Here is a 24,369-nt window from a genome sequence, read left to right on the forward strand (position 1 = left end):
ATAATATTGCTCGGCTAATGGAGTATTTATCATCCTTTCACATACTACATTCTGGACTACATTTAAGGGTGACAGCCTCATCAATCACGTATAAAACTCAAAATAACAACAATAAAAATTTTCCAACATTGAAAATTAAACACAAACAAAAATAGAGTGCATTGTGCTCACTCCCACTCACAAAGTCAGGTTGTCATCAGGAAGTGTTTTTTTACTCGTGGTTGTGGTTTTGATACGAGCGCCTCCCTTAAACTACAGATCCCAAACTGTCGTTTCTTGCAGTCGACACGTTTACTTAGAAATTGGTCCAACAAAATAATCACAGAGGGGGAGATGACGTCTGACATCAGTCAGGAGGAGTTGGATTTTGCAGATCTGTTTCTTTATAACCCGCCAGAGGATGACTTCTCTGATAGTTTCATCCAAGGTGTGTATCTTTCATATCTTCCCTACTAAAATGAAAACAAATACAGTCATGGTCAAAAGTGTACATACACTTGTAAAGAACATAATGTCATGGCTGTCTTGAGTTTCCAATAACTTCTACAACTCTTATTTTTTTGTGATAAAGTGATTGGAGCACATACTTGTTGGTCACAAAAAACATTCATGAAGTTTGGTTCTTTTATGAATTTATTTTGTGTCTACTGAAAATGTGAGCAAATGTGCTGGGTCAAAAGTATACATACAGCAATGTTAATATTTGGTTACATGTCCCTTGGCAAGTTTCACTGCAATAAGGCGCTTTTGGTAGCCATCCACAAGCTTCTGGTTGAATTTTTGACCACTCCTCTTGACAAAATTGGTGCAGTTCAGCTAAATGTGTTGGTTTTCTCACATGGACTTGTTTCTTCAGCATTGTCCACACGTTTAAGTCAGGTCTTTGGGAAGGCCATTCTAAAACCTTAATTTTAGCCTGATTTAGCCATTCCTTTACCACTTTTGACGTGTGTTTGGGGTCATTGTCCTGTTGGAACACCCAACTCCGCCCAAGACCCAACCTACGGGCTGATGATTTTAGGTTGTCCTGAAGAATTTGGAGGTAATCCTCCTTTTTCATTGTCCCATTTATTCTCTGTAAAGCACCAGTTCCATTGGCAGCAAAACAGGCCCAGAGCATAATACTAACATCACCACATTTGACAGTAGGATTAGTGTTCCTGGGATTAAAGACCTCACCTTTTCTCCTCCAAATATATTGCTGGTTATTGTAGTCAAAAAGCAACATTTTTGTTTCATCTGACATTACATGGACAAAGATAAGACCTTCTGGAGGAAAGTTCTGTGGTCAGATGAAACAAAAACTTGAGCTGTTTGGCCACAATACCCAGCAATATGTGTGGAGGAGAAAAGATAAGGCCTTTAATCCCAGGAACACCATACCTACCATCAAGCATGGTGGTGGTAGTATTATGCTCTGGGCCTGTTTTGCTGCCAATGGAACTGGTGCTTTACAGAGAGTAAATGGGACAATGCAAAAGGAGGATTACCTCCAGATTCTTTAGGACAAGAGGAGTGGCCAAAAATTCAACCAGAAGCTTGCCAGGAGCTTGTGGATGGCTTCCAAAAGCACCTTATTGCAGTGAAACTTGCCAAGGGACATGTAACCAAATATTAAAATTGCTGTATGTACACTTTTGACCCAGCAGATTTGCTCACATTTTCAGTAGACCCATAATAAATTCATAAAAGAACCAAACTTCATGAATGTTTTTTGTGACCAACAAGTATGTGCTCCAATCACTCTATCACAAAAAAATAAGAGTTGTAGAAATGATTGGAAACTCAAGACAGCCATGACATTATGTTCTTTACAAGTGTATGTAAACGTTTGACCACGACTGTATATCAGGTTTTTACTCTTTGAACGAATGAGGATGCATTTTCCAATGGAAACGATCATTTTAGTGAGTGGATAAAAATGCATGGACACAGTAAGAGGTGTCTTCTTTAGTTTTACTTTACGCTGACAGCAGTGCAGCATTAAAAAAAAGTTTTTAAAAGTTTTGACCTCCATAAAGTGCAAGTGGAATGTCTTTGGTCAGGTTGAAGGTACAGTAGAGTGGCCATCTAAAAAAATGTGTCATTTACCTTTAACACGATCCATCCATCCATTTTCTACCGCTTGTCCCTTCTCGGTGTGGCGGGGGGTGCTGGAGCCTATATCAGCTGCATTCGGGCAGTAGGCGGGGTACACCCTCGACAAATCGCCACCTCATTGCATACCTTTAACATGATGAAACACAAAATAGAATACAAACAAAGGTAGTGGGTTTTAGTGAGGATTTCACAGTTTCACAGTTTCAGTCAGTATGTGTTCAATGAAATGGTCCTACACCCACAATTTGTTCATCTATTTGTACATCTCAACGAGCAAAGAAGTAGTCTGCCTTAATAATACACAAATAAAACTCAGTTTTCAAATGGTGATCTTCACCACCAGATCGTTTAATCCACCTTTGGTTGTATTGACAGAAAATGGCGAGCGCCCCCCAGTACTTGGGGTCAACGCAACATTCGTTAAGGATAGTCCTGCTAAAGAAAGCTCATCATCTGAGATGGTGTTTTACTCCATGGGCTTGGCCACAACAACTGGGATTATCCCAGCTCCTAGCCCCAGGATTGAGATCACTCCATCAGGGGATTCCTTCAGCTCTCAGGCCCTGGAGCAGAGCCTTGGCACCAAAGTTCTCGGGGCCTACCGGGAAACTGCAAGCCCTGCCAGTAGTAACTCCTCCACCGGTTGGGTAGCAGAAGGATGCTCTCCATCAGCCTCGCCAAGCATTTCTCCCCACAATAAAGGCACACGTGCCACAGAGTTGTCCACCCTAGACCTCTGTCCTTACATCCAGGGTATCCACACTTCTTCCACCCACTCCTTACCAGGAGCCTCTGGAGGTAACAGCTTTACCGATGAGCCCTTCCTCCTGCCTCAGTACCAATGCACCCGCTCACCACAGGTCCAGCGCCGCTCCCGCTCTGTCTCACCACAGGGCAAGCGCACCTATGACCAGATATTCACCTGTCAGGGTGCCTCTCCAGTCAAACAACGCTCCCGAAGTCCCAGTCCTATCCCTTTGGCTTATGAACTGCTGGGTTCCTACCATCCTTCTCAAAGGCAGGTTCAAGGCGTGTTTCAGACCCAAACGCAGATCTCTAGAAAAGGCCTGGAAGAAGTGGTGAATATAGCCCATGGGGAAAACCTCAGGTTAGATTGCGTGTATAGGGACGAGTGTGAGAGGGGAGGAGCAGTGGTCACGTCTGGAAACTTCTGTGTAGTCCCAACTTCATGGTCTTCTCAACCAGTCCCCCTTGGATCATTTAGGTATGTAATCACTTTGGTCTGTTATCATTATTTTCTTCTGTCCTAATGTTAAATTATCTCTTTTTCCTCAAGAGGCCTTTCCTTAGTCCCACTCCCCTCTCTAGAGTGGGCATTGCCCAGTAAGTCCAGTCAGTACGAGCTAGTGATCCAGCACCAGCCGAGATCTCACCACAGAGCCCACTATGAGACCGAGGGCAGCCGCGGACCTGTCAAGACATCCAGTGGTGGACACCCAGAAGTTCAGGTACTTGGCTTTATCAACTCGAGTGAGATAAGACAGTTTGCCCTCACTTCTTGTCTGTCCTACCCATTGATATAAGCAGAAGCAAACTGTACGTGTGCATAAATATATTATTTATACAACACATGTGAATTAAAATTAGCAGTGCTTCTCACAAGGTCCATGATCATGACATGGCTGTTGAAACACCCAGTAGGAATAAAAAAATACAAATTAGCTTTATTGACTGATCCGGCAATTAAATAAATGAACTGCTGCTGCTTTTTTTCCTAGCACTTGTCATGCCTGTGGAAAGACATCCCCACTAGGAGGTTCATTTATTTGAGTTGTTGCAAGTAATTAAGAGTTTTCAGTCCGCTTTTGTTGTGCCTGCTAGCTCCACGGTTATCAAGGGACAGCTCCGCTGGGGCTGCATGTCTTCATCGGGACAGCCGACGAGAGGCTGCTGAAACCCCACGCCTTCTACCAGGTCCACCGCATCACTGGCAAGACCGTTACCACACCCAGCACGGAAAGGAAGGTCAATGGGACCAAAGTGTTGGAAATCCCACTCCAACCAAATAACAATATGAGAGCGGTGTAAGTAGCCAACACGGACCGTAATGTTTCTTGCGGTTCTTCTAATTGCTTCTAGTTCTAAAGTATGTTCTGTCTGTAATAGCATTTTATTTTAATGTTGCTGCTGTTGGAAACAAAACATGCACCAATTCCAATGTACCAGTATGTTTTTTTCCAAGAAAGACCTGTCAGCAAGCCTCCAGGTGTATTATACGAGTACATAATTGTATTGGCCCTATATGAAACCACCCACACCTGCATCAGATTGGGCAGAGAATGAAGGTCACGAATTGAGCTCTACAGCCACAGCTGATCCTGTTCTAGCAATGGCGGCACCAGAAACTGACCAATTCTATGCCGCGATATCCATAGTTGTTACCAACTGACGGAGGGCTGATCACAAATCACATGAAATGTGTTCTGTCAGCAGTCAAAATGCAACAAACATTCTTCATAGTATTTCAGGTTTTAATTGAGTTGTAATACTAATCTGGCACAGAATAGCCAAGATCAAGATCTAGGTCAAGGCTTTGTTACAACCCCCTAGGATTGACTGCGTAGGGATCTTGAAGCTGAGGAATGTAGACATTGAGCTGAGGAATGGCGAGACGAACATGGGACGCAAGAACACCCGGGTTCGCTTGGTGTTTCGTGTCCATTTACCGCAACCCGGAGGCCAGTTGGTGTCTCTTCAGGTGGCCTCAGTGCCCATTGAATGCTGTAAGAATGTAGACCAGGAGCCGTCAAGGATTTCCATACAGTTCTTATTAATTAACAGTTGTTTTGTTTGTCCAGCTCAGCATTCTGCTCAGGAGATCCCATTAGTCAATAAGCAGAACTTGGACAGATGCTCTGTACTCGGTGGACAAATAATGTTCTTGACTGGGCAGAACTTTACCTGCGACTCCAGGGTGATGTTCTCAGAGAAGACACGAGGTGAGACATTTATTGCAATAGTTCATCACTTGAATGAAGGGATAAACGCCTCTGTTTGACACTATCAATAAGAGAAAGTACATGTCTACTCATCTAGCCAGACTTTTTGGTACACATTAAACCACTAAAGCTCATTAAAACATTCATTTTGGTGCCACTAAGTGGTTTACCTAAAAGAAAACTGCTTACATATCACCCTTGTAACAACATTTTGCACAAACTTTTTCTATATTTTTGCAGTTGATTAGAGTTGGGGGTATATATGTATATCTAGTCTAATATGTTGTGTGTGTATTTTAACATGAAGAGTGTTGAAATCTAATACTACTGTACACTCTGCTTGTGAGAAAGAACGGTTACAGTCTACTACACAACAGCTTCATGGTTGCATAGTTTAGCTTTTCAGTCAACAGGATGTGGTAAGATAGACTTGGATATAAATAGAGACAGCAGGTTAGTAATCAGTAACAAAAAGCAAATAAACACACAAAAAACTACCGTTTGTAAATAAAATACGATGCAAACATTACATTTTTACAGTATGTACCACCACTTTCAGATGGCCTGCAAATCTGGGAAGTGGAGGCAACTGTGAACCGAGAAAATTCCCATGCTGTGAGTGCAGCGGTTTGCAGCGATATATTTCATGGGCATGACAAGTTGTAACTGCTGTTGTTACGTTACCCTTTTCAGAAAGTACTAGTGGTTGAGGTTCCTCCGTATCGAGACCGTACTATTTGCCACGCAGCCAAAGTCAACTTCTATGTCATCAATGGGAGAAAGAAGCGCAGTGAGCCCCAGCACTTCATCTATACCCCCATGATAAGTGGTAATCCATCTTCTGTCCTCAATGTGATGGAGTGAAATATTGTCCGTAGATAATTCATCCTTTCCAGTGTCTGAGCACCTTTCCTTTTTGTATCCAAGCCATTAAAGCAGAGCCACTGGATGAGAGGCAGATGAATCCGTGTGCTTACTCAGACATCCAACCTCAGTCTGGCACGTCAGTGAAGTCGCTCTTTCATTGGCCGGAGCACCAGAGCAAACTTCAAGCCATCGGTGTTTCTCCAATACGCTTCTTAAACAAAGATGAGGATCAGCCGGATTTCCAGCCCTTATTCTACCAGTCAAGAGCTGGTAATCTAATCAACACCACAGAGCTTCTCTACCACCCTACCAACCAACTTTACGATAACAACTGTGCTGCTGTACTCTATGGTGGCTTGCTTACAGCGTCAAACCCTGCCAACATCCATGCCTTAGTAGTCCCGCTCCATCAGGGTGTCGCTGTTAAAAAACCTCAAGACAAACTATGTAAAGGTCCTGAGGTCAACCACGCATTCAAGGCATATTCATCGACAAGACATCAAAGTACCGTGCACGTAGTGCAGTCCCTGGGAAAGTCGCCACCTTTGAGATTGGTCCAAAGTGACATTTGTGAGAAGGCTCCAATCCAGACGGGCAAGGTCGGACCCAACCGAGAGGCTCTGACTCCGGAGCGACTCGCCATCAAACAGGAGGACCTCAGCTGTGTCTACCTGGAAGACGGTGAGTATTAGCAATTTTCAAAAAGGAAATATTTAACTCTCACTATTCCCAAAATAAGCAGTAACGACTGCAAACAAAAACAGGTGTCTCCAACTTTCACTATTATTAATGCTACTTTAACAAAAAGAAATGGGAGGTGAGCTATTTGTGTTTTATTTGTATGACCGATGACATTTAAAGTGTTGTTTAAAGTTTAAAGATAAATAAGAGGGGCCCCAAAACAGATCCCTGTAGCACCCCCTTATGAACAGTGACACATTCCGAACAAAGGCCCTCGTATTTAATACATTGGGCGCTGTTTTCTGAATAATTTGAAAATTAAGCGACCGTATGTTCTGGCATTCCAATGAGAAACAGCCTGCGTTTTAAAATAGCGTGGTCGACAGTGTCAAAAGCTTTGAAGAGACAAACAAAAAGTGAGGCACAGTACTGCTTTTTATCAAGCACTACAATGATGTCATTAATCACCCTCATTGTAGTAGTAGTAGTGTTGTGCTTTTTCTGAAGCCTGATTGATATTTAGAAATCATTTTATTTTACTTAAGGTACGCTTTCAACTAATCACAAACAAGAGATTCCAGAATTTTTGATAAGACACAGAAATTTAATATTGGCCTATAAATTGTAAGAAAAATTGTGTGCCTCCAAATTGTTGGTTCAAAGCTAATAAGGATGTTGGCAAAATAAGGACAAAACATTTATTGATGGTTGTTGTGTGTTTTCTGAAGTACATTTCGCTGGCGGTAGAGATTTGGATAACCGCTGGTCACTAAACACTGCATGATTGTAGCGGTGGAGTGCATCAAAAACGGCCGAAAAATTTCCCCAAAATTATTGTTTTAGATACTACTTTGACAAAATGACAGCATGTTTTATTGTAAGTTTATGGTCTGGAGTATATTTAGAACTATATTTAGGACTTGACTAATATCAGAATGACTCAGTTGCATGCCTCCCACGTCCTAGGTACCAAACATGGCGCCTCTGGTTTAGATGTCTGTACTGCACCCCATCCTTCCTGACGCTTTTGCGCGCTTAAACCGCGACAGCTCACTCGGACAGCTCAACAATATCAAAATAAGTTAAGAAAGAAGACGAAGAAGACTACCGGTAGGTAAATGAGTCAGAATGTTCTTTAGTAAAACAAGACTACACAATAAACCAAAACATATCAGTAGGCGTTTCCTTAAGTCTTTCTGATAGCTTTCTACAGGTCGGTTTACTAATACAGTGGAATAAAGATCTGACATTATGGTTTATAGTTTTGGTGTGCCACCCCAAGATTTAAAGTGGCCCCATCAGCCCACCCCAATGAAACATTTCTGGAGGTGTCACTGGAGCTTATGAGCTTTGTGTTTTAGACTCCTGCACTAGAATCTGTTTTTGATCCTAAGAATCAGCATTTAAAGAAGTATTGTGCAGTCTGTGTGGTTCCAATTGTCTTACATTTAAAGAACACAACAGGATTAAGCCTTTAAACCGTAGCCACAATTTCAAAAATGGAGTACATCCAATGCAAAAGACAGCTCAAGCAACACATCTAAAGATAACTGGAGCGTTTGATTCTTGTGGTCTGGTCTGCAAATGCACACGGGCACACATTGGTTGCTTGCAAACCCTTGTGGTTTGCTTTGAGGCACTTTTTTATCCACTTTCCGGTCTCACTTGCACACACTCTTTTACTTGTCGACACATGCTTAATGCAGAGATGTCTGGAGCATTATCAAATTGTGAAATTTAAATAATTTAATTCAAATATCCCTATTTGTCCAGCGTTTTCGCCTTTGTTTCGTGGACCAAAAATGTTTGCTACCTGACCTGGTGGCACAGAAATAGGTAGCCAAATATGCAAATAAAAGAGTCAAACCGGTGGCAAATATAGCAAGCTTTTTAGTGTGTGTGAATCAAAGTCAAGTCAAGGCATGTCTTTTTTTTTAAATCAATCCCAAAAATGCCACTGTGGTTCTTAAAAAAGTATGTTCTTTGCAAAACATAAATATGAATACTAGAAATGTATGCAACATGAAATACAAGAACTAAAGAAATGGAATACTGACATCTAGTGGGCGTTAACAGAACTGCAGATTGAAAACATAAGTAAATGCTGTATAGTGTACATTACTCAAAAAGCAGCGACGGGATGCTGCATAATCATTTGTGTTTGTTGGTTTAATAGCCTAAAGTTGTTCATTTTCTGTTTGCAGTGAATGACATCATACGAAGAGACCTGAGAGATCATCACAATGACGCTGAAGGCCCGCATCGTCCTGCACTCTGAGGATGTACCTGTACATCACCAGATCCAATTGATCACCTAGATCAGGGGTCCCCACATTGGGTTAAAAAATGTATATATATATATATATATATATATATATATATATCGCATATCGCCCGAATGCCCCCCCCCCCACCCCCTACCCCCCCCCCCCCCCCCCCCCCCCCCGCGACCCCGAAAGGGACAAGCGGTAGAAAATGGATGGATGAATATATATATATATATATATATATATATATAAATATGTATATATATATATATATATATATATATATATATATATATATATATATATATATACACGTTATCGAAACACAGAGGCGATATCATCTCTACCAGCCTGTTTCGCAGGTTTCCCTGCTCATCGCATAAAATCGCCTGACGAGCAGGGAAACCTGCGAAAAAAGCATGTACCTATATCATCCCTACAAGCCTGTTTCGCAGGTTTCCCTGCTCATCGAATAAAATCGCCTGAAGAGCAGGGAAACCTGCGAAAAAGGCTAGTAGGGATGATAAAGGTCAGGAAAAAACAAAAGCAAAATCATCCCTACAAGCCTGTTTCGCAGGTTTTCCTGCTCGTCAGGCGATTTTATTCGATGAGCGGCTAGGAGACACTGAGAGTAACAAGCAGTAGCAAATGGATTAGAAAGGAAGGATTAAAGCATAATAATAAATACAATTTTAAACGTTTTTGTTTTTTTTACTTGGGACTTCCCGCGAGACATTTTTTTGGAGAGAATATTGAGAAAAATTAAACAATTTAATTGATTTATCGATTTTTTAAAAATTCACAATTGAGAATCGTAATTCAGGTGTGAATCGATTTTTTTATGAACCCCTAATAGACAGTCTGGAGCAGGGGTCCCCAAACTTTTTGAGTCGGGGCCCGCATTGGGTTAAAAAAATTTGGCCGGGGGCCGGGCTGTGTATATATATACGTTAGGTCAGGAAAAAACACAGAGGCTATATCATCCCTGCAAGCCTGTTTCGCAGGTTTCCCTGCTCGTCAGGGGATTTTATTCGACATCTGAATCCCCATTCTAAATTGTGAATTTTCAAAAATCGATAAAGCAATTAAATTATTTAATTTTTCTCAATATTCTCTCCCAAAAAATGTCCCGCGGGGAGTCCCAAGTTAAAAAAAAATAGTTTTTTTCAAAAATTATTATTATTTTTTAATCCGTCCTTTCTAATCCATTTTCTACCGCTTGTTACTGTCGGTGTCTCCTAGCCCCTCATCGAATAAAATCGCCTGACGAGCAGGGAAACCTGCGAAACAGGCTTGTAGGGATGATATAGCCTCTGTGTTTTTTCATGACCTATATCATCCCTACAAGCCTTTTTCGCAGGTTTCCCTGCTCGTCGGGCGATTTTATTCGATGAGCAGGGAAACCTGCGAAACAGGCTTGTAGGGATGATATAGCCTCTGTGTTTTTTCATGACCTATATCATCCCTACTAGCCTTTTTCGCAGGTTTCCCTGCTCGTCAGGCGATTTTATTCGATGAGCAGGGAAACCTGCGAAACAGGCTTGTAGGGATGATATAGGTACAAGCTTTTTTCGCAGGTTTCCCTGCTCGTCAGGTGATTTTATGCGATGAGCAGGGAAACCTGCTCTACCCCAGTATTGAGCACTGTATAATGTATAAGCCACAGAAACCTTGACTATATATATATATATATATATATATATATATATATATACGTATATATTCTGAGCGCTATGATGTCACGTTATCGATGTGAAAATGCATTTTTAGACAATGTGATTTGTCTGAGCGGCTAGGAGACACCGAGAGTAACAAGCGGTACAAAATGGATTAGAAAGTACAGTTTTAAAAATAATAATAATAATAATAATTATACATAAATAATAATAATTGTATTAAAAAATTTTAACTGTGAACTTTCCGTCGGCCGGATTTTGGAAGCTGGCGGGCTGGATCCGGCCCGCGGGTCGTATTTTGGGGACCACTGACCTTGATCATGGGTTTTAAAATATATAATAATAATTTTCTGAAGCTCATTTTCCTTTATTTTCTGATCACTTTAGAGCAGTGTTTCTTAACCTTGTTGGAGGTACCCCACCAGTTTCATATGCCCATTCACCAAACCCTTCTTTAGTGAAAAATAATTTGTTTGTTTTTTTAAAATTCAAGACAAAGTTATATGTTTTTGGTAACACTTTAGTATGGGCAACATATTCTAAGTAACAAAGACTTAATTTAGAGTTATTTGGACACTAGGGGAACATATTCTAAGTAATAAAGACTTAGAGTTATTTGGTTAGGGTTAGGGTTAGAGGGTTAGGGTTATAATAAGGCCATGCCGAATAAGGCATTAATAAGTACTTAATAATGACTAGTTAAGAGCCAATATGTTACTAATTTGCATGTTAATAAGCAACTAATTAATGGTGAATATGTTCCGCATACTAAAGTGTTACCATGTTTTTATACTGGTGCACAAAATGAACCGTGCATGAACATCACCTTGTTCAAAGAACAAAACCAACACAGTGCATAAACTCACAACAAATTACACACCTGCAAATCAGTGTGATTTCTGCTGTTGTCGTATCCGTAATACGCCGATAGGGAAAAGTTTTATTTACACGATGAGTCGGGTGTGTCTTGACCTCCGCCGATCCCCTGAGGCCGACTCACCAAACCCCTAGGGTTCCATCGAACCCAGGTTAAGAACCACTGCTTTAGAGTCTGTTTAAGCGCCCAACATAGGAACTAAAAATGATTTAATTTGGGGCCGACACCGAAGATTTAATTCTGAAAAGTATAGCACCTCACATGTTTTGGGGCTTTATTTACACAATGTGACCATGTGAAGGAGTCACAACAATAAAAACATGGCTAATATATTTTGTTAGGCCTGTACGTGGAATACTCATGTTTTCAAATGGTTGTATTTAAATGTGTGAATTAATATGTACGCTTGACCATCTCTTCCATCTTTGGCAGAAGAATTAGAAATGCATTTCAACATTAACATGTTTTTTGGAAACATAGTTCAATGATATTAGTCAGTAACTGTATCATTTTGGAAATAAATTCAGCCCAAGTGGGTTTATTCTGGCTAAGTGTTTGATAAAGATGAAATATTTTAGTGTTTGCTAAGGCTTCCAATTAGAGCCAAGTGAGCTAGCAGGGCTCCTTTGTCTATATAATGTATCAAAATATAAGCAAATAAAACACATAATCAACAATTGTCTCATGTGACTTCAAATGATAAACTGTTTAAATTATAATACGACTTACACACGTAGGAGAAATGAGGAAAAATAACTGCCATGTTCAAAATCGAACGTTAGAGGACGACATTTGCAAAGTCACGAACACCAGCGCCACCAAGCCGGAACCGGATGTACGTCAAAAAATTAAAACCTCACTTCCGGTAAGGTCCAGTTCTCCACTGGTCCGCCGCTACGTCAAAAGAAGGATACATATGCCTTATTTTCTTCTGTGGAGCCATTTTTTACAACATTGACTCATATTCTACTGGTTGTAATAATTCCAAGTTTGACTACAATTAAAGTTTCTTAACGCTCATCTGTATTTTCGCTTCTGGTAAGCCCGTTTTTTTACTTATATTCAGTGCCACGTTGAGCTGTTTTTAGCCATTTAAGCTACAATGCCCTGATGCGTTCAGGGAACTGCTGGTAGCGTTGGAAACTAGCAATAACAAAATAACATACATGTAAAGGCGTTGAGTATTTTTTTTGTTGCTCTGTAATTATGCTGTATGTGCTAATGTAGATGTGCATTTTACAAACACTTAGCCACACTCCATCATACTATTATTTGCAGTAGCCTCCTGCACATGGTACATGTGTATTATCAAGCACATTGGTGTGCCGTGGAAGATTATCTAATTTCATCTGGGTTAAATATATGTTTTGCAAACCAGTAATTATAGTCTGCAAATGATGTGTTGTTGTTGTGTGTCGGTGCTGTCTAGAGCTCGGCAGAGTAACCGTGTAATACTCTTCCATATCAGTAGGTGGCAGCCGGTAGCTAATTGCTTTGTAAAGGGATAAGCGGTAGAAAATGTATCGATTGATGTCGGAAACAGCGGGAGGTAGCGTGCAGGTAAAAAGGTGTCTAATGCTTAAACAAAAAATAAACAAAAGGTGAGTGGCCCTAAGAAAAGGCATTGAAGCTTAGGGAAGGCTATGCAGAAAACTGATGGCTACAAAGTAAACAAAAACAGAATGCTGGACGACAGCAAAGACTTACTGTGGAGCATAGACAGCGTCCACAAAGTACATCCGAACATGACATGACAATCAACAATGTCCCCACAAACAAGGATAAAAACAACGGAAATATTCTTGATTGCTAAAACAAAGTAGATGCGGGAAATATCGCTCAAAGTAAGACATGAAACTGCTACAGGAAAATACCAAAAAAAAAGAGAAAATGGCACCAAAATTGGAGCGCAAGACAAGAACTAAAACACTACACACAGGAAACACCACAAAAGTCCGAATAAGTCAGGGGGTGATGTGACAGGTGGTGACAGTACACCTACTTTGAGACAAGAGCTATATTGATGCATGCTTGGTTATGGTTTAAAGTCATATCCAACAATTGCGACAACGACTTTTTACTGTCAACTGAGTTTAGTTTTTTAATGATTTCTGCTGGTGGTGTGCCTCCGGATTTTTTCACCGCAAAAAATGTGCCTTCGCTCAAAAAAGGTTGAAAAAGACTCATCTAGCACAGTGTTTTTCAACCTTTTTTTTTGAGCAAAGGCACATTTTTTTCAATAAAAAAATACGGAGGCACACCACCAGCAGAAAACGTAAAAAAATGAAACTCCACCAGGCTGTCGTGCTTTATTTTTGCGTTTGTTGTTGTTTTTCTGTATGTAGTGTTTTAGTTCCTGTCTTGCGCTGTTATTTTGGTGGCCCTTCCTGTTTTGTTGGTGTTTTCCTGTAGCAGCTTAACGCCTTCCTTTGAGTGCTATTGCCTGACCTGCTTTCTATTGGCAAACAAGACTATTTCAGTTGTGCGGACACTTTCCTTCTTTGTCGGAACATTGTTGATTGTCATGTCTTGTACGGATGTACTTTGTGGATGCCGTCTCTGCTCTACACACTGTAAGTCTTTGCTGTCGTCCAGCATTCTGTTTTTGTTTACTTTGTAGCCAGTTCAGTCTTAGTTTTGTTTTGCATAGCCATCCCTATGCTTCATTGCCTTTTCCTTTCTCTTTTGTTCATTTTTGGTTTAAGCGTTACAGACCTTTTTACCTGCACGCCGTCTCCCACCGTGCTCTGCATATTGGGATCACGACAAACCATCCTCGACGCAATGAAGTACCTGCTGCCACCTACTGATATGGAGTTTTACATGGTTACCCTGTCAAGCTCTATACACAGCACAGACACTAGACAACGGCACATTATTTGCAGATTATAATTATTGATCTGCAAATAATATTTTTTGGACCAATTAAGTGAAGTTGCATAGTTTCCAACGGCGCACCAGACAATATCTCACGGCACACTAATGTGATCTAGCATGCATCTTAGTTTAGTCGTATGTGTGGGGATCATTATCCTTTTTTGTTCCTTAGGTTGCTGAAGGGAGCAAATATGTCGGCAGATCTGGACCTGTCTCCTCCTGAAGTCCCAGAGCCGACTTTTTTAGAGAGCCTACTGCGGTACGGGCTGTTTCTTGGCGCCATCTTCCAGCTGGTCTGCATCCTGGCCATAATTGTCCCAACCCCCAAAGGGCATGAAAAGGTAGGGACGTAGTTCTTTGTTGTAATAACCTGTTAGTTTTAGTGAAGCTTATGGGACTACCAAAAGTTTCCGATACTTAAAGGGGAACATTATCACCAGACTAAGCGTCAATATATACCTTGATGTTGCAGAAAAAAATACCTTTTTTTTTTAACCGATTTCCGAACTCTAAATGGGTGAATTTTGGCGAATTAAACGCCTTTCTATTATTCGCTCTCGGAGCCATGACGTCACAACGTGACGTCACATCGGGAAGCAATCCGCCATTTTCTCACTTTCGTCGGTGTGTTGTCGGAGGGTGTAACAACATGAACAGGGATGGATTCAAGTTGCACCAGTGGCAAGAAATTAGACAAAATATGTTCAAAATACGAGGGTGTGGGGAAAGCCGACGAAATGGTCAGTCGTTTGTTCCGCACACTTTACCGACGAAAGCTATGCTACGACAGAGATGGCAAGAATGTGTGGATATCCTGCGACACTCAAAGCAGATGCTGCAATCAACTCCAAAACTGGACAGATCAGCTTTCAGGAAAAGAGAGCGGATGAGGGTATGTCTACAGAATATATTAATTGATGAAAACTTTATTCTTTACTCGCGGTTTTACGTAAATTATTATACATAAACTGTGTTTACCAATAATTTAGCTTAAAAACATTTATTTTTTTCAATCATTCGAGTACATTCGGGTAGTCTTGTGTAATGCCGTATTTTGTGTCTATTTAGGTATGGTTAACCTGAGTGAAATCGTGGAAAAATATATGTTCTTAGCGCGCCTGAAATGGGCTGTCTGCACTCTCAAAGTGCATGTTGTTGCCAAATGTATTTCATATGCTGTAAACCTAGTTCATAGTTGTTAGTTTCCTTTAATGCCAAACAAACACATACCAATCGTTGGTTAGAAGGCGATCGCCGAATTCGTCCTCGCTTTCTCCCGTGTCGCTGGCTGTCGTGTCGTTTTCGTCGGTTTCGCTTGCATACAGTTGAAACCGATATGGCTCAATAGCTTCAGTTTCTTCTTCAATTTCGTTTTCGCTACCTGCCTCCACACTACAACCATCCGTTTCAATACATGCGTAATCTGTTGAATCGCTTAAGCCGCTGAAATCTGAGTCTGAATCCGAGCTAATGTCGCTATATCTTGCTGTTCTTTCCGCCATGTTTGTTTGTGTTGGCTTCACTATGTGACGTCACAGGAAAATGGACGGGTGTATATAACGATGGTTAAAATCAGGCACTTTGAAGCTTTTTTTAGGGATATTGCGTGATGGGTAACATTTTGAAAAAAACTTTGAAAAGTAAAATAAGCCACTGGGAACTGATTTTTAATGGTTTTAACCCTTCTGAAATTGTGATAATGTTCCCCTTTAAAAATGAGACGACCTACACCGAACCTTGCAAAAAAAAAAAAAAAAAAAAAAGATTTTATTCCACCTGTTCGTGGTGAGCGTTAAGTGCACGGAACTCCGATGTCATAACGTCATCAAACCTCACCATTACGCATTTATGTAGATCCAACTGTAGCATTTGCCTGTGGCAGTGTCAGAGAAAGTTATGTCAAACTTTGCCAGTGATGTGCAGAGTGATACTTAAATATCGATTCCGCCGATACCAGATATATATGCTGTAATATCGATTTTCAAATCAAAATATCTATACTTTAGTTATTTAAGATAATGTATATCATTTACAGTAACACAGTGTAAAAAAAGTAACTAAACTTTTGTTTACATGTTCAGTATTTTCACATTAACATGTTCATATATAACTGAATTGTTTTTTATGCTATTGGTAGTTTATTTATCATCATTTATTTTGTTGCTTTTATTATTTTAATAATTTAGTTTTTAATGGTGTGAAACACCATTTCTGTGTTCTTTGTTATGATTGTGTCCTTTCTGTTGTGTTAGCTAGACTATATTGTTATACTTGTCACTATCTCAACGTACAGTACTTCAGAGTTTGAAATAAATACCTATGTCTTGTATTATTTATGCTATGAGACATGTTGTTATTCAAAATACACCAAATTTTTAATTTTAGCAAACATATTAGGTATATTTGCACAAAGTGTCTGTATCGGCTCGGTATAGCCGATACCAGCCTGAAATGTACTCGATAACAGATCACCACCTACTCAGTGGCCTAGTGGGTAGAGTGTCCGCCCTGAGATCGGTAGGTCGTGAGTTCAAACCCCGGCCGAGTCATACCAAAGACTATAAAAATGGGACCCATTACCTCCCTGCTTGGCACTCAGCATCAAGGATTGGAATTGGGGGTTAAATCACCAAAAATGATTCCCGGGCGCGGCACCGCTGCTGCCCACTGCTCCCCTCACCTCCCAGGGGGTGAACAACGGGATGGGTCAAATGCAGAGGACAAATTTCACCACACCTAGTGTGTGTGTGACAATCATTGGTACTTTAACTTTAACTTAAAAAGAAAAATAGTGGTATTGCACATAACTACATTTGGCATATTGGTAGCACATAACTGTGGTGCATTCAAGTACTTAAGTTCCTTCACATGCTTAGTTGATATCGATCGATGGGAGAACTGGTTTCCAATTATATAATTATGGCTCTGTTTACACAGGACACCAAATCTGATTTATTTGCTCTCAAGTGACACGAATCGGATATTTTTGCAAGTCTAAACGCTCTAAATTGCTTTAAATCTGATCTTTTGGCATCAGATTCGGGCCACATCAGGATGTGATTCTGGTCTTTTCAAAAGTGACTGCCGTCGAAACGGCAATGCAACCTGTTTGTGACTTTTACGCCATCTTTGGTCGAGCTACGTCATTCGTGTGCGCAGGAAAAAACGCGTCTCGCCACCGGAAGTGGATATGTCGTCACAGCATCCGGTTTCGGAAGCTCTGTTTCTTTTTTCGGCGGCCAAATATTTGGTGCATCACTAGTCAATAGTGTACAAATAATGGGCTATATATAATATGTGAATAGAAATATATACCGTATTTTTCGGACTATAAGTCACAGTTTTTTTCATAGTTTGGTGGGCTCCAGTGCGACTTATATATGTTTTTTTTCTTTTTTATTATGCATTTTCGGCAGGTGCGACTTGTACTCCGAAAAATACGGTACTTGGATTCTGAAGAAATAGCGATTGTTGAAGGACGTGTGTACTGTAGTGTATTTGCTTACATGTTAGGTACATTGCGCAAGTTTTTAACATAAGTGAGTTGAAAAATAACGCTAACGTAGAGTCACGCTGATGTCCATGTCTCCTCTACCTAACAATCATACAAATATTTTAACCCTCCCAAACATTTGACATTATACAGTACAGGCCAAAATTTTGGACACACCTTCTCATTTAATGCGTTTTCTTTATTTTCGTGACTATTTACATTGTAGATTGTCACTGAAGGCATCAAAACTATGAATGAACACATGTGGAGTTATGTACTTAACAAAAAAAAAGGTGAAATAACTGAAAACATGTTTTATATTCTAGCTTCTTCAAAATAGCCACCCTTTGCTCTAATTACTGCTTTGCACACTCTTGGCATTCTCTCCATGAGCTTCAAGCACACCTGTGAAGTGAAAACCATTCCATGTGACTACCTCTTGAAGCTCATCGAGAGAATGCCAAGAGTGTGCAAAAATATAATCAGAGCAAAGGGTGGCTATTTTGAAGAAACTAGAATACAAAACATGTTTTCAGTTATTTCACCTTTTTTTGTTAAGTACATAACTCCACATGTGTTCATTTATAGTTTCTTCATTCTAGTTTCTTCAAAATAGCCACCCTTTGCTCTGATTACTGCTTTGCACACTCTTGTCATTCTCTCGATGAGCTTCAAGCACACCTGTGAAGTGAAAACCATTCCATGTGACTACCTCTTGAAGCTCATCGAGAGAATGCCAAGAGTGTGCAAAAATATAATCAATCCAATCCAATCCACTTTATTTATATAGCACATTTAAACAACAAAATGTTTCCAAAGTGCTGCACAACAATATTAAACACAATTAAAAACAATATAAAATAAATATGATTAAAAACAATTTCAAAGGGTAAAACCAATTAAAACAGTAAATAGAAAGCAACATTTTAAAAACACAGAGGACAACAGAGGACCACACAACTCACGTAGTGTTAAAAGCCAGAGAATAAAAGTGGGTCTTAAGACGAGACTTAAAACACTCCACTGTGGGAGCAGTTCGAACATGGAGGGGCAGAGTGTTCCAGATCTTAGGGCCGACCTGGTTTTAAGTCTCGTCTTGGACACCACGAGCTGGAGCTGGCTCTCGGACCTCAGAGCAAAGGGTGGCTATTTTGAAGAAACTAGAATATAAAACTTGTTTTGAGTTATTTTACATTTTTTTGTTAAGTACATAACATAATGTATGTGTATGTGATTGTGTGTATATGTATTTATGTATGTGTGTATATATCTCTCTCTCTATATATATATATATATATATATATATATATATATATATATATATATATATGTATATGTATGTGTATATATATATGTATGTATGTATGTATATGTATGTATGAATTATTTATGTATGCGTATAACATGCCATGTAGAACAGTGTTTCTTAACCATAGGGCCGGAGCCTATTGTTGGGCTGTGAGCGCCCCCTAAAGGGCTGCCAAAAATAATTGCTGTCATATCTATTCAAACTCCACATTTTTCTAAGACTTTTGAGGCATTTTTCAATGCAACTATTTTGGTAGGATTGTATTTGTTTACCTTCTACCAGCTGTAATTTCAGTGAGAGGACACTTGACTGATGCTTTCTTCCCTTTTTTCTTTTGTAGGAGGAGAGCGAGTCCACTAACGGTAAGGTGGCCGAGCAGACAAAGAAACCTAAAGGACCAGTGCCTCAAATTCGACCGAAATCAAAGAAAGAAAGCAAGAAGAAGCGATAAATGTGTGTCTATGTGTCGTTACTATGTACAGTTGTCAACTCGTCATATTTTAGCCAGTATTGCTTATTAGTATCATCAAACACTAACCATCACGGTCCTATAATAGCATTTGTTTGTATCAACTGGATGCTTGTCTGTCTTTCTGTGTTGGCCCTGCGATGAGGTGGCCACTTGTCCAGGGTGTACCCTGCCTTACGCTCCTTACAATGGATGGAACTTTGCAAATAAATACATTGTTGTCATAAGCCACCGTGTCTCTGTCTTGGATAACATTATTGCTCATTTCATGTGGTGGTTTTTCTACGATGTTGCAATATCCTGTCCTTTCATAACAGCCGTGTCCCAATGCAGGTGCTGCACCCTTCAGAGGACACCTTTAGGGGAACCATTGTGTTTTGTAGGCTATACTGTATATCAGACCTGGGCAAATTAAGGCCCGGGGGCCACATTAAGCTTTTCAATCTGGCCCGCCAGACATTCCCAAATATTTTTTTTACATCTTTAAGATGGAAAGTGTAGCTGCCATTATGATGTGCAGTGATATTTTCAAATGACCATAAGTCTTTATCTATATAATGTATTTCAATGATTGGAATCTGCGCTTTTGCATGATATTTTAGTGACTAGTGTTGTCCCGGTGCCAATATTATTTAGATACTTTTCAGTACTTTTCTAAATAAAGGGGACCGGAAAAAATTGCATTATTGGCTTTATTTTAACAAAACATCTAAGGGTGTGGCGGACCTGTACTTTTCAGAGGCGGTATGGTACCGAATATGCATACTTGCCAACCTTGAGACCTCCGATTTCGGGAGGTGGGGGGGTGAGGGGCGGGGCGGGGGCGTGGTTAAGAGGGGAGGAGTATATTTACAGCTAGGATTCACCAAGTCAAGTATTTCATATATATGTATATATATATATATATATATATAAGAAATACTAAGTCAAGTATTTCATATATATATAAATAAAAGAAATACTTGAATTTCAGTGTTCATTTATTTACACTTATACACACACATAACACTCATCTACTCATTGTTGAGTTAAGGGTTGGATTGTCCATCCTTGTTCTATTTGTCACTATTTTTCTAACCATGCTGAACACCGGCCCTCACTGATGATGCATTGCTGTGTGGCACGCAAAAGGTGCTTTCATCAAATGCACTAGATGGCAGTATTGTACTGTTTAAGAGTGTCACAACATTGCTGTTTACGGCAGACGAACTGCTTTATGGTAGACAAAACGTGACTGCTGTTGTTGTGTGGTTGCCGCGCTGGGAGGACGTTCATGAAACTGCCTAACAATAAACCCACATAAGAAACCAAGAACTCGCCCTCCATCATTCTACAGTTATAACATGATTGGGCAGGTACGCTCTTTATATTGTGTGCCTGGATTTCGGGAGATTTTCGGGAGAAAATTTGTCCCGGGAGGTTTTCGGGAGAGGCGCTGAATTTCGGGAGTCTCCCGGAAAATCCGGGAGGGTTGGCAAGTATGCGAATATGATTCATTAGTATCGCGGTACAATACTAATAACCGTATACCGTACAACCCTACTATGGTAATCTACGTCACAGCAGGTTAGACGAGGCACCAAGCAGTGTGGGTGGGGAGCGTTTCCACAGAGTGTTTCCAGAGCCTGAAATGTGGGTGTCAGGGACAGACGTGGAAGGAGATTTTTCCAAGAAAGTTCTAAAGCTTAGTGATATATCACATATATCAGATTGTAGATGTTTTTATGTTTTTTTACCTCTCCTGTTCATATTTCGCTATGTTTGTTGCATTTGGCTTGATTGTAAAATATGTCGATTGAGAGGGGGTGTGACGTTCATATGTTGTCAATATTCAGGGTTTTATCGTTCATAGAGAAACAAGAGTGATTTACCGTGGACACGTACTGTGGTCAAGGACATTCCCAGCCACACCGAGGTAACACACGGTCTTAAGGTGGCACATCCAATCACATTCACAGACAGCACAGTGCCACCTTAAAAATATCAACCGATTTTAGCCGCCTATCTTCTAGCTTTAGTTCACTATTTGGTGGGTTGCACGCTAAGGATTCTGGGAATTACATACAACACGCTTTCATTTAAAGTAGACGTTCTATATAGCAAGTAGTGTAACATACAACGAGAACATATATATGTTTATATTTATGTGTTCATTCAAGCAGAAGCTTGTGGATGGCTACCAAAAGCGCCTTATTGCAGGTAAACTTGCCAAGGGACATGTAAGCAAATATTAACATTGCTGTATGTATACTTTTGACCCAGCACATTTGCTCACATTTTCAGCAGACCCATAATAAATTCATTATGTTCTTTACAAGTGTATGTCAACTTATATTGTAGCGTCCTAGAAGAGTTAGTGCTGCAAGGGATTCTGGGTATTTGTTCTGTTGTGTTTATGTTGTGTTACGGTGCGGATGTTCTCCCGGAATGTGTTTGTCATTCTTGTTTGGTGTGGGTTCACAATGTGGCGCATATTTGTAACAGTGTTAAAGTTGTTTATACGGCCACCCTCAGTGTGACCTGTATGGCTGTTGACCAAGTATGCCTTGCATTAATTTGTAGATATTATGTGACTCGGACGGCACGCACGCAAAGGAAATGCCTTTAAGGTTTATTGGCACTCTGTACCTCTCCCTATGTCCGTGTACACAGCGGCGTTGTAAAACGTCATACATTTTACTTTTGGAAACCGATACAGATCATTTCCGATGTTACATTTTAAAGCATTTATCGGTCGATAATATCGGCAGCCCGATATTATCGGACATCCCTAATATATATATATATATATATATATATATATATATATATATATATATATATATATATATATATATATATATATATATATGTGTATATATATGCAGTGATGTTTTCTAATGACTGTAAGTCTTCAACTATACTAAGTCTTTCAATGGTTGTAATCTGCGCTTATGCATGATATACCAGTTACTATGGTAATCTAATTAGTTACTATGGTCATCTAATTAGTTACTATGGTCATCTAATTAGTTACTATGGTCATCTAATTAGTTACTATGGTAATCTACGTCACAGCAGCTCAGACGAGGCACCAAGCAGTGTGGGTGGGAAGCGTTTCCACAGACGCGGAAGGAGATTTTCACAACAAAGTTCTAAAGCTTAGTGATATATCAGATTGTAGGTGGGTTTATTTTGTACCCTTCGCGTTCATATTTCACTGTTTGTTGCAATTTTGTTGCGTTTCACTTGATTGTAAAATATGTCGATTGAAAGGGGGTGTGACGTTCATATTTTGTCAATATTCAGTGTTTTATCCTTCATAGAAAATTTTAAAATTCCATTACGTTTTTTTAAGGCGGTCTGTCATAACGTTTTTAGCATTCAATCAGACATTATTGTGAGGTTTTGTATGAGTGTTCCTAAGAATAGATATACCGGCCCCAAGACACATTTTTTTCTCTAAATGTGGCCCCCGAGTCAAAATAATTGCCCAGGCCTGGGTTAGAGTGTCCGCCCTGAGATCGGTAGGTTGTGAGTTCAAACCCCGGCCGAGTCATACCAAAGACTATAAAAATGGGACCCATTACCTCCCTGCTTGGCACTCAGCATCAAGGGTTGGGATTGGGGTTTAAATCACCAAAAATGATTCCCAGGCGCGGCCACCGCTGCTGCTCACTGCTCCCCTCACCTCCCAGGGTGTGATCAAGGGTGATGGGTCAAATGCAGGGAATATTATATATATATATATATATATATATATATATATATATATATATATATATATATATATATATATATATATATATATATATATATATATTCATGCGTTCGTTACGTTTCGTCTCGATTACTGTAACGTATTATCTTCGGGTCTCCCTATGTCTAGCATTAAAAGATTACAGTTGGTACAAAATGCGACTGCTAGACTTTTGACAAGAACAAGAACGTTTGATCATATTACGCCTATACTGGCTCACCTGCACTGGCTTCCTGTGCACTTAAGATGTGACTTTAAGGTTTTACGACTTACGTATAAAATACTACACCGTCTAGCTCCATCCTATCTTGCCGATTGTATTGTACCATATGTCCCGGCAAGAAATCTGCGTTCAAAGAACTCTGGCTTATTAGTGATTCCCAGAGCCCAAAAAAAGTCTGCGGGCTATAGAGCGTTTTCTATTCGGGCTCCAGTACTATGGAATGCCCTCCCGGTAACAGTTAGAGATGCTACCTCAGTAGAAGCATTTAAGTCCCATCTTAAAACTCATTTGTATACTCTAGCCTTTAAATAGACCCCCTTTTTAGACTAGTTGATCTGCCGTTTCTTTTCTTTTCTCCTCTGCCCCCCTCTCTCTTGTGGAGGGGGAGAGAGACACAGGTCCAGTGGCCATGGATGAAGTGCTGGCTGTCCAGAGTCGGGACCCGGGGTGGACCGCTCCCCTGTGCATCGGTTGGGGACATCTCTGCGCTGCTGACCCGTCTCCGCTCGGGATGGTCTCTTGCTGGCCCCATTATGGACTGGATTCTCACTATTATGTTAGATCCACTATGGACTGGACTCTCACTATTATGTTAGATCCACTATGGACTGGACTCTCACTATTATGTTGGATCCACTATGGACTAGACTTTCACTATTATGTTAGATCCACTATGGACTGGACTTTCGCTGATATGTTAGATCCACTATCGACTGGACTTTCACAATATTATGTCAGACCCACTCGACATCCATTGCTTTCGGTCTCCCCTAGAGAGGGGGTGGGGGTTACCCACATATGCGGTCCTCTCCAAGGTTTCTAATAGTAATT

The 24,369-nt window shown here is 40.3% G+C and overlaps 2 protein-coding genes and 1 long non-coding RNA gene across 3 annotated transcripts; 2 read left to right on the plus strand and 1 right to left on the minus strand.

Moving 5' to 3' along the window:
• The first annotated feature begins 295 nt into the window (after window positions 1-295).
• Window positions 296-8,948, plus strand: LOC133587543 (nuclear factor of activated T-cells, cytoplasmic 2-like). Its single transcript, XM_061940056.2, has 10 exons — window positions 296-427; window positions 2,476-3,325; window positions 3,398-3,569; window positions 3,943-4,145; window positions 4,672-4,844; window positions 4,920-5,060; window positions 5,620-5,675; window positions 5,754-5,889; window positions 5,988-6,608; window positions 8,813-8,948. The coding sequence occupies exons 1-10, from the start codon at window positions 334-336 to the stop codon at window positions 8,884-8,886; spliced, it is 2,520 nt and encodes an 839-aa protein (XP_061796040.2). The 5' UTR covers window positions 296-333; the 3' UTR covers window positions 8,887-8,948.
• LOC133587561 (uncharacterized) lies at window positions 2,103-12,253 on the minus strand. The gene is made up of 3 exons (XR_009814198.2): window positions 12,158-12,253; window positions 6,436-6,598; window positions 2,103-2,226 (listed from the first exon to the last, which is right to left on the minus strand). It is a non-coding gene; the product is annotated as an uncharacterized lncRNA (long non-coding RNA).
• manbal (mannosidase beta like) lies at window positions 12,205-19,803 on the plus strand. The gene is made up of 3 exons (XM_061940068.2): window positions 12,205-12,466; window positions 14,478-14,646; window positions 19,448-19,803. Exons 2-3 carry the CDS (start codon window positions 14,497-14,499, stop codon window positions 19,556-19,558), a joined length of 261 nt encoding a protein of 86 aa, XP_061796052.1. The 5' UTR covers window positions 12,205-12,466; window positions 14,478-14,496; the 3' UTR covers window positions 19,559-19,803.
• The last annotated feature ends 4,566 nt before the right edge of the window (window positions 19,804-24,369 follow it).

The sequence above is a fragment of the Nerophis lumbriciformis genome, linkage group LG03 (assembly GCF_033978685.3).
Source record: "Nerophis lumbriciformis linkage group LG03, RoL_Nlum_v2.1, whole genome shotgun sequence".
NCBI lineage: Eukaryota > Metazoa > Chordata > Actinopteri > Syngnathiformes > Syngnathidae > Nerophis > Nerophis lumbriciformis.

What these genes read in the sequence shown, in the direction of transcription:
- LOC133587543 (XM_061940056.2), top strand. Translation starts at nt 334, where the DNA reads ATGACGTCTGACATCAGTCAGGAGGAGTTGGATTTTGCAGATCTGTTT. An exon ending in CTCAGTGCCCATTGAATGCT is followed by an intron (nt 4,845 to 4,919) that starts GTAAGAATGTAG and finishes TTGTTTGTCCAG; the next exon opens with CTCAGCATTCTGCTCAGGAG. An exon ending in CTGTGTCTACCTGGAAGACG is followed by an intron (nt 6,609 to 8,812) that starts GTGAGTATTAGC and finishes TTCTGTTTGCAG; the next exon opens with TGAATGACATCATACGAAGA.
- manbal (XM_061940068.2), top strand. Translation starts at nt 14,497, where the DNA reads ATGTCGGCAGATCTGGACCTGTCTCCTCCTGAAGTCCCAGAGCCGACT. An exon ending in CCCCCAAAGGGCATGAAAAG is followed by an intron (nt 14,647 to 19,447) that starts GTAGGGACGTAG and finishes TTTCTTTTGTAG; the next exon opens with GAGGAGAGCGAGTCCACTAA.